At 38.1% G+C, this 11,002-nt stretch overlaps 1 protein-coding gene across 1 annotated transcript; it reads right to left on the minus strand.

The window, feature by feature from the left end:
* Positions 1-436: 436 nt before the first annotated feature.
* On the minus strand, positions 437-7,973 carry SEC61G (SEC61 translocon subunit gamma). The gene is made up of 4 exons (XM_061127611.1): positions 7,714-7,973; positions 6,119-6,217; positions 4,137-4,239; positions 437-605 (listed from the first exon to the last, which is right to left on the minus strand). Exons 2-4 carry the CDS (start codon positions 6,210-6,212, stop codon positions 596-598), a joined length of 207 nt encoding a protein of 68 aa, XP_060983594.1. The 5' UTR covers positions 6,213-6,217; positions 7,714-7,973; the 3' UTR covers positions 437-595.
* Positions 7,974-11,002: the final 3,029 nt, after the last annotated feature.

The raw sequence follows: 11,002 nt of genomic DNA on the forward strand, positions 1-11,002 counted from the left end.
TTCAATTATCAGTAATTCTTTAAAATATTCAGAACTCCAATGTTTATGACAGTGTGACTAATTATGATTTATCTGAAGAAGAGCTCTTACCTTAAACGTTTTAACCATGATTCTCAGGAAGCTATTTCAAGTGGCATGTAAACTTTTAGAGGAGCGCTGACTACCTATGTACACCGTGAGTGCTCAGAGACAAAACTCCTACCCTACCTTCAAACTCCTCACCATCGCTACCATCCTTTATTTGCCGTTCCTTCTTTCATGATCAGACTGAGAGGAAAACTCAGAAAGTGCAATATTCCACTGTGCCTCTTAATTTTTCCTGTAAACCAAAATATGAAGGAGTGAAAGAAGGAAAGAGGGAAGAAGGAAATAGAACCAATTATTTCTTACCACTAAAATTTGATAAGTATCTGTGATGGAAAAAAGAGAAGACGTCTATTTTAAAATTATTTTAATTTACAAATAGAAAACATCTTGGAAGAAAAAAATGAAAGAAAAAGATAAAACACACAGACAAATTTCTGCTCCATCAGCTTCTCAAATCCTCACTTGTTCACCAATCCCCAAGATGAAAACTACTTTTCTAAAAAGCTATTCAGCCACCACTGTAAAAGAAAGAAAGATGGTCAATTTTGAGTATAAATAAGATTTTAATAATATTTGAAATGCAATATGCTGTAATTTTATGGAACCAGAACCAGTTATTTGAGAACCACATCTATATTACTCCAAAACAGCACAAAAGAGAAGAAACTGAACTTTAAAATCTTGGACTGAAAAGGCCCTTACAGATGACAGGGCTGTTGGAACAGGCTTAATCTGTTAAAACTCAGAATCCTCATTTGCAAAACATGCTTAACAGCGTAACATAATGTCTTTCATAACAAGATGAAAAATATGAATTACATAACAAGACTGTTAGTTGAGAACTTTTTCAATTTGATGTACAAACTTGTTCTCAACCACTGTATCTTACCAAAACACTCAAAAACCTGGATTAATAATAATAATAAAACTTGCCTTCTATAGAATTAAGTCTAAGTTTCAATGGCACAAACATTAAAATAATATACTGAGATACACGGTTTAAAACTGTAATGTTAAGGAAAGAAGGTAATTCCAGTACTAGATCAAAGTTCATTTGGGATTTTCTGTAACATCTTAACTGAAAAACCTGAACAAGCAATTTGGCCAACCCAAAAATACTCCTAAAAACAATAGCCCTGCATCTAAACTTTAACATAAAGTACTAAAGGCTTACTTCATTGAACTGTATTGCTGAAACTAAAATACCCACAACTATATAAATCTTTTAAATTATAACCCTGTGGATATTAATTCTGACTGCTATAATTGTAGAGAAGAGGAAAAATCATCATAAGGAAAACAGAGTGATAATTCAGCCTAATGAAAGAGAAGTTTGTTTATTCTTCACTTGTTATCATCTCAAAATGATTTTAGCAGTGATTTATATGCTCTTTCAACAGGAAAAAAGATTTCTTTCAGTTTTACAGTTGTCATGGCATATCATGAAAAGAGTAAGTTTTCTGATAGCTTTTTTCACAAAATGTTTTATTTGGCCCTCACTTTAATGTAAAAACTAGAGAGGTATAAATTTTTAACTCTTTATTTTGATACATTTTTGTTACTAGAATAGTAGTTTTCTAAGCAACTAGCTTCCAAAAAGTCAGAGCTCAACCATCTCTAAGCAGTAAGATTCGCAGAAGATATACTGTGCCTGCTGTAGAAATTAGAATTAAGAGAAAGCAAATTTTTAACACTTATTTCAAAGACCTGTTGGGAACATCTCAATTTCAAAAAGGTGTACTGAGAGTGTCTCATCCTAAAAGGTACTTTAGACCATAACTCATATAATGAAATAAAAGATGTTCTAACATAAAACTAAGATAAATAACAATGCTGAACAGATTCAAAATTCAGAAGTCTTCTATAAGGGAATCTAGCAAAAAGTAATTTAACAAGGATAATGTTCCATTCTTAGGCTAAAAACAAACCATACCAAGTAAGCCCAAGATAAAGGAAATTTATTTAGCAGTTATTTGTGAGAAACTGTCTGAAGACTCGAGTCTTTAGCAATAAAATATCCACAATGGGCAATGGATTCTAGGTACTGGATTTTTAAGAGGGCTAATGAAATGCAAACTGGAGCCCGAATTGAGGCCTGTGACTCAGAATGAGAAATGGCCTGTACAGTGGTTAAGAACTGAGGCTCCAGAACCTGGATTTCACATGTTGCTCTACCAGTTACAGGCATGCAATATACTTACTCTCCATTCTTCAGTTTCTTCACCTATAAAATGGGCATAATAACACTGCTAATCTCACTCAACTCTCATGAGAGTTAAAAAGGTCAACTCACACTAAGCTGTGTGTCCTCGGCACACACCAAGTGCATAATAAATGTTACCAATTATTAAAACCATCATGATCATTAGAAAAAGGTTAAGAACCTTACATTGTTCACTTAATTTAACACTCAAGTGCTTTCAATATGCACAAAAGAACACTGTACTAGGTTCTGTAGTACATACATACACACACACACATATATATATACACGCACATCTACAATATAGACATATATATACACATATGCATGAATGTATATGGTCATATATTAGTATTACATTATCAATTAAGAAATAACTCTGTAAGTTACACCTGTCTGACAATGGGCTAGGAAGCTGCATAGCAGAAGCATGATGATTTTTCCTCTTCTCTACAATTATAGCAGTCAGAATTAATATCCACAGGGTTATAATTTAAAAGATTTATATAGTTGTTGGTATTTTAGTTTCAGCAATACAGTTTAATGAAGCACTAGGCTGACATCACAGACTCCACTCTAGCCACTCTATTTACTGATTAGTTAGGGGCTGTAGCCCAAAGACATCAAGGCTCAGCTTTCCTAATTCTACTTGAGGATTTGCTCCATGATTCCAAAATTCCAAAAATGGCTTTCCTCACTAGGAATATAGCAGAAATTTCTGAACTGATGGAAGAGATTTGAGATACTTGGTCCTTTTCAGGTCTAGTTCCCTGTGATCCTTTGTGGCATGTCTGCATAACAGCTATGAAAACCTACTTAAGAAATCCACCTGACCATGCTCATTCAGTCAAGTGTCATTTGAAAGACAACTTCCATAAGCATCCATAGTAAAATATCCAGTACTTAAAAGATTTACAGTTTACAAAGCATCCCCACCTTATAAAATAAGCCTAAAAGGCTTATCTCATGATTAAATATCTAAATGACAGGTAAAGCTCAGAGACCAAGCAAATACAAAATCACAGAGCAAATAAATACTACAACAGGTACTAAGTCTTTACACCAACAAAACTGCCTAAAGCTGACTGCTCTAATTGCACACTGCCACGAGGTGTCGCAACTCATGAGTGCTTAATGAGTCTAAAAAGCAAAAGCATTTAGAAAAGAATAAAGCAATTCCAGTGTTCCTCAGTCTTTTCTCCTCCTAATTTACTAAAGTGTATTAATATCAGTGTCTCATTACATTAACCACAACTTCCATTTAGGTTTGAAAATTGTTGTTTAGGCTTTTACATGACTTAAGTCACTTATCTTTTCTATAGCCCTAGTCAGGAATTATTATCCCTATTGAATAAACTGGGCACAAAGGAGCTAAGTTGTCCAAGGTTATGACAGTATTAAGTAACAAGAAAAATCTGAATATAGGCAACCTGGTTTAGGTTTGAACTCTACTACTATAGTGATCTTCAGATGGGGAAATATTTCCTCTGCACCTTAATGTTGACAAGTTAATGTACTGCACAAAGAGAACTTGGATTTGAATAATGGTTCTGTCACTGAATACCTGTTTTATCTCATTCTGAATACCTTTAACTAGCTTCCTCAATCCTTTAAAATTTTACTTATTAAAAAATTAGTGCCTATCTCAGAGTAGCTTTAAAAATTATGTAATATGTAAAGTTACTTTGAATTATCTGGTACTCAGTAAATAGCAGTAGATTCTACCAACATTAAAAAAAATCAAAGAAACATTATCTATATATTAACCAAATAGCAGACTGTCTACTCAAATGGTCTGCATTTTCATTTTATCCTCGATAGTGTCTGTTTCAAAAAGTTTACTTACACAATGATGTTATTAATAGGAATATGGATCAATTTCACAAAAAAGCCAATGAATCCCATTATAGCGAATCCTATTGCTGTTGCCATGGCAATCTTCTGGAATTCTGTATTTAGAAACATAAAATTAAAAAAAAAAAAAAAAAAAAACACAAAAGTTACATTACTTTTTGCATTGTCACTGCAAATATAGGGGAAAAAATTAGCACTGACATAAATAAACTTACTGGTATACACTTCTCCTGATAACAAGTATGCAATTACTCTTTTTTAAAAAAACATGACAGTATTAATAGTAAATAAATTATGACAGATTTTTAATTTTCCTATTTTACTCATATTTAAGGAAATACAAAAATGAAGTGCATGTTCATGCTAGTGAATCCAGCAATAAGCAGAGAAATATTTATCTTCCTAGCAAATGACCAGAATACCAAAAAGGAAACAAGAATACACAGTGTTTGTCTTAAAAAATTTTCTAACATTGATAAAAATATCAACTATAAAAGCACAGAACGTAATTTTTTATAAATAATAGGCCCACTGTCTTTGATATTATAATGAAGCCAAAAAACAAGGCTTGAAAAACCGAACGGGGTCAAACCCAGTTTTATGTAAAGGTTCAGACCCTTTAATGTTTCCATTTAACGCTACTTCCTCAGGGAAGCTCTCCCTGCGTGGTTAGCTTGGTTAGTCCTCCTATCACATGCTGGCAGACCTTCCTCCATCTACCTTACATAATACTTACCACAGCAGTAACTAAAAATCATAATTGTCATTATTTGTTTATGATTGTCTCCCCTCAAAGATTCTAAGCTCCATAAGAGCAAGGACCATTCCCTATTACGTATTTTTATATATTATGCTACATATGTAATATAATATGTAATATTATATTGTCTATTATATTCCCAGCTCCTAACTCAGGCAGCAGTCAAAAAAAGAGCAGAAATAGACAAATTCCAGTGCATCTTTTAACACATGAATTACGATAAATAAGAAACTTCCTAGGTTGGTACCAACTATGCTGTTGATTTCATTTTCAGGCCTTTTTTGTTTAGGGGAGGTTTAGGGGAAGAGTGACATAGCATGAAGAGTTTCAAAAGACTTTTCAGAGTGGAAATGTGAAAGATACTGAAAACTATATAAAGTCATTACACATGACCAAGGAAAAAGCAACATGGAAAATAATAACGAATCACCTTATAAACCTGGAAAACACATAAAACAGAAAAATCTATAAGGGATGCACAAAGTATACAAAATGTAGCAAAAACTGACAATTTCAAAAAATAAAGCAAAAATCAATAAAAGTGATGAAAGAAGTCCAATTATTAAACAGGAAGACATTAACAAAGGGCTTAGAGAATGCAAATGGTGATTGCAGCCATGAAATTAAAAGACGCTCACTCCTTGGAAGGAAAGTTATGACCAACCTAGATAGCTATTAAAAAGCAGAGACATTACTTTGCCAACAAAGGTCTGTCTAGTCAAGGCTATTTTTCCAATAGTCATGTATGGATGTGAGAGTTGGACTGTGAAGAAAGCTGAGCGCCGAAAAATTGATGCTTTTGAACTGTGATGTTGGAGAAGACTCTTGAGAGTCCCTTGGACTGCTAGGAGATCCAACCAGTCCATCCTAAAGGAGATTGGTCCTGGGTGTTCGCTGGAAGGACTAATGCTGAAGCTGAAACTCCAATACTTTGGCCACCTCATGTGAAGAGTTGACTCACTGGAAAACACCCTGATGCTGGGAGGGATTGGGGGCAGGAGGAGAAGGGGACAACAGAGGATGAGATGGCTGGATGGCATCACCGACTCGATGGACATGAGTTTGTAAACTCCGGGAGTTGGTGATGGACAGGGAGGCCTGGCGTGCTGCGATTCATGGGGTCGCAAAGAGTCGGACACGACTGAGCGACTGAACTGAACTGAACTAGAGAATGCAAAAATTTAACTTTTTTTCTCTCATTCCAAAGCTATTACCTTTTCTATCAGGTTTGGTGCATCTTTTAACCAGGCGAATTGAGTCTTTCACAAACTGCCGACTTGGCTCAACGAACTGCATTACCTGATCCATGATATCTGTTTAAAAAACAAAAAGGAAAAAAAGATAATCACTCGTGTTACTTACTATATAGCAAGGACTTTCTGACTTATATCAAAATGTAAATGAGATCATCCTGATATGGGTGGCTAGATTTCATCTCATTAAAAAAAAAAAAAAATTACAGACTCCAAGAGTAAACCGACACTATCTTTTGTAATATCTAGCAAACTACCAAAACAAAGGCAGTTAAAAAAAACACAGGTCTTGCCCCTGTTCTCAATGATCAAGGCACATGCTCTTAATATAAAAGGGCACTCACTACTAAAGGCTAAGCACCTGACAATACATCCATTCCTTACACACCCTGCAGTCCTCTCTCTGTTCTGTTAAGGAATCAACAGTTCTGGGATGCAGCCAAGCATTTTCTATACTTTACTTTAAACTCCACGGACACCAGTGTCTAGCGCAGTGAGTGCCAACTGGGGTGCTTCAAGAGGCTAGAGAAGAGGCAAATGTGGGCTTCAATCTGATTGTTCTCTCTGTATACAATTTTTAAAACCACAAAATCTGGCTAAACCAAGATTCAGATTTTCAGAAGCTATTTAGCTAAATTCTAAATCTTTAGCTTTGGACACATCTTTTAAGGAAAACGGCTATACATTTTATCAACAGGTTCTTCCGTGGAATCCATCACACAACAGGAATGTCATCCAATCCTTAACAGTCATTGGTATTTAATATAATAGCTAATGAAACCAGCTCCTTACTTGTACTTCACTTATTTCCAGCGCTTGCAACAGTGGCCAAGGACAGAAATCCTCAGTAAATTTCTGCTGAATTAAGGCCATGCATAAGATGAGGCGGTGGTTCTACAAATCCTTTTCTATGAAATGTAGCCTCTCTAGGCTCTAGTTTTCTCACCCAGGGTGGGTTGCTAAAACAAGATCTATGAAACACTAAACGTATATCAGGAATTCTATAAACATTCTACGCCAAGTATGCCCGGCCCAGAATGTTTTCATTTCATTTAACTGTTCAACTCCAGTGAGGTTAAAATTTATAGATATCTTGATGAAAGCGAAGCACCTTTTCTCCCAAACAAACAAAAAACGCGTTAACAGCGAAATACTGCAATAAATGTCAGGGAAAGGGATCCAATAATCCAATACTAACTATTGATTCAGACTCTAGATTCACCCTCCCACGTCACAGCACAGGACTGAGCTCTCCAAGACACACTCCACACCCACGGCCCCGACCCCGAAGGGACCCTCTCAGACAACAGCACCGAGCGGAAACGTTCCCACAGAGGTAGCCAAGGACGGGCGACCTCAAAGCTTAGGCCCGGACCGAGACTCGGCCGGAGGGACCGAGGCCCTGGAAGCCCTTCTCCGTCGGACTCGCGGCTCTGAGTCAGCTTTCCCCGACGCCTTGTTGGCAGGCAGCAGGCGGCCGGAGGGTTCCCCCACGCCCTCTGCCTTCGCTAATGCCCAAAGGGTAGCTCCGAGCCCCTACTCATAAGAAAGCTCACCTGCTCCGCGTCTGCTCACCAGCCAGAGACACGTAGCACAAGAGCCGACAGGCAGACGCCCACAGGAACCGGAAACCAGGCCCAACTACCAGCGACCCACCCCTCCGGTCACTGGTCTTTTGGGAATACGTCAGTGCGCAGGCGCAGTCCGATGTGCGTCTGGGCTCTGCTTCCGTAAACGGGCGCACCGATTGCCCCGAACTTGGTTTAGGCCTTCCGCGGCTTGCGTGGGGAATGGGGCGTTGCGTTTGTCGCGTGGGCGCCCCGCTCCTCGCTGCCTGGGCGGGGCGTGCATGGTGTGGGCGGGGCTGCGTGGCAAGGTGGCTCGAGCTCTTCCGCTGTGTGGGTGGGGCTACGTGGCGGGTACCTTCCGCTGCGTGAGCGGGCCGCGGGCGTGGCGTTCGTCACTTGGACGCCTCCGCTGCCTGGGCGGGGCGTGCATAGCGTGGGCGGGGCTGCGTGGCGTCGGCCCCTCGGCGGTGTGGGCGGGGCTTACTCCCGGTAGGGTTCTTCATCCCCGGGCGCTCCCTTGGTGGGTTGCCTTTGCAGAGCGGGTCCGTACGACAGGGGATTGGCTCTGATGTGTTTCGTCTTGGACGGTTGTCTCCTGACTGCCTGTTCCTTTGTATGTATTTAATTGTACTGGTCATCATGAACCTGGTAAGTGTTACAGTGTTTTATGACCAGTCTCCCTCGACGGTCTCAGACCCCCAAAAGCTCGCTTTCCTCTGTGTTCCTCTTTGGAGTTCCCTTGGAATTGAAGCCTTCATTCTCTGGGTTTGCCAGTGGGGACGTGGTACAATGTATGTATGTAATCTTGACTGTGGGTTTTGCTGAAACTATTATGATGGTTGGTGTTAGGTGGTGAGCTTGTCGAGGTGTGATTTTATGTTTTTAGAGTGAATCAATCTTTTTAACAGTTACCAAGCACCTACTGTGTATAACACTTCACTAGGTGCTGTGAATGAGCCAGACTAGACCCTCTTACGGTCTAGTAAGGGAGTTTACAGAGTAGGCAAGGGAACAAACAAGAAAACAGTAACTATAGTTAATAAAATACTATATGCAAATAAAAAACCTTCATGGATCACAGCCATGTCTTTAGGAAGGGGCCTACATAACTCAATGGAACTATGAGCCTTGCTTTGCAGGGTCACCCAAGATGGCCAGTCGCAGTGAAGAATTCTGACAAGACATGTTTTATAAATAAAAAACGTGTTATGAAGAGGGGGAGAAAAAAGTAAAGGATGGCGGTGTAAAGACAGCATTCCTTTGGATGTTCACTATAGGACTCTTAAGGCCATGGTACCTGGGCTAAAGGCCTAGAGATGAAGAATTATTTAAAACCCCAATCCGTCCAGAATTTTAAAATTCTTTAAATTAAGGCAGAATATGCTTATGAACCTGCTGTATGTATGGAATACCTGCAGTGCAGTGTATGAAAACTGTTAAAAACATAAACTCCTGACCTCTACCCACTGAATCATAATATTTGGACAATTAGGGGTTAGAAATCTACATAGTTTTAAAACTTACTAGGATTTCTTAGGTACTGACGTTCATAGCACTGAGAGGTTTAACCCCTCTCTGAACTCTTCTCTCTCAGCTGCTCACATGTATTCCTCTGGTACCCTTGTGCTCCATTGTTAGGCCTAAAAGAGGAAGTGTTTCTCAGACCTCTGGGCTTTGGAAAAGTTTTTACTCTGCTTCATTACCAGCATGTCCTGTAGTCAAGTGTTTTCTGCAATAAGTACTGATATTAACAGGGTCCAGTATTTTGTTGTGACATGGACAAAAACCCGTAATTGTATCATCACATATTTGGAAAACCTAGGGCTAGAAAACACATATATTTGTGTGTGTGTTTGTGTGTGTGTGTGTATTTATATATGTGTATATATCTGTATATGTATTGGTATGTATATATATATCTGTGTATAGATATTTGTATGTATATATACTGTATATATGTATATCTCAGGTGCCCATCACCCTGATATATATAAATATATACAGAACAGCACACCATGAGCATTGTGGACACCACATTCAAATATTATGTCCTTGTTATTTAGGTGAGAAAATATTTTTATATTCGGGACTTCCCAGGTGGCGCTAGTGGTAAAGAACCCGCCTGCCAGTGCAGGAAATGCAAGAGATGTGGGTTCGATCCCTGAGTTGGGAAGATCCCCTGGAGGAGGGTACAGCAACCCAGTCTAGTATTCTTGCCAGGAGAATCCCATGGACAGAGGATCTTGGTGGGTTACAATCCATGAGGTTGCAAAGAGTCTGACACAATCGAAGCGACCTAGCACACATGCACACATATTTTTATATCCACACTTGAGTAATTAAAATTTCAATTTCTTGAATTCTGAATTTACAGACGTAGATATGGAAATGCCAAATGTCATACAAGCTTAATACAGCCTTTTACCACAGAAGAGGTGAATTAGAACTATACTATAGCAACATTCCTGTATTTCTCATGAAATGATTTAGTTAGTAGACTATGCAACCACCAAAAAATAAAAGACTATGCGACCACTAAAAAATAAAAACTACTATATAGTTTTTCACTATATAGCTGAAAAACCAATTGTGTATTAGAATAGCATGAATGCCATTTCTCTGAAGAGAAATACACAATTCACCCAAAACCCAAAAGGAGGCAGGAAAGGAGGAAGAGAGAAAAGAACATTAAAAAGCAGTCCAGAAAAACAAAACAGAAGAAGTATAACCACATCTGTAATTTCATTGCATCTAAATATAATTTTTACGTTTAAAAAATGTCCAAGTGATTGAAAAAAACAAAGACTTAGCTATATAGTGATGGCATAAATACACTTTAAATATAAAGACATAGGTTGCAAGTAAATAGATGGAAATGAAAGCAATGAAAAGATGTTAAAATTTGGTACAAGAGTTTGTTGATATCAGGTAATAGTAGATAATGTAGACTTTAACATAGGGATTACTGGAGATACAAAGAGGGTATTTTCATAATGATAAAAGGTATATCAATCATAATATCTTCACTAGGAAGGTATATCAGTCATAAATTTCTAGGTACCTAGTAACAGCTTCAAAATACAGGGAAAAAAGTTACAAAAAAACCAATTCTACCAACAAGCAGGAGATTTTAAGTCTTCATTCCACAACATACAGCATTAGACAAAAAAGAAAATCAAGAAATAGAAGATCTAAGCAACTTGAAATGTCAACTACTCTACCCTAATTAGTCTACAAGTAGAGCACTACCCCCAAAAGTGCAAATATACATTGGTTT

This window comes from Dama dama, chromosome 24 (genome assembly GCF_033118175.1).
Source record: "Dama dama isolate Ldn47 chromosome 24, ASM3311817v1, whole genome shotgun sequence".
NCBI lineage: Eukaryota > Metazoa > Chordata > Mammalia > Artiodactyla > Cervidae > Dama > Dama dama.

What these genes read in the sequence shown, in the direction of transcription:
- SEC61G (XM_061127611.1), bottom strand. Translation starts at nt 6,212, where the DNA reads ATGGATCAGGTAATGCAGTTCGTTGAGCCAAGTCGGCAGTTTGTGAAA. An exon ending in CACCAAACCTGATAGAAAAG is followed by an intron (nt 4,240 to 6,118) that starts GTAATAGCTTTG and finishes TTCTAAATACAG; the next exon opens with AATTCCAGAAGATTGCCATG.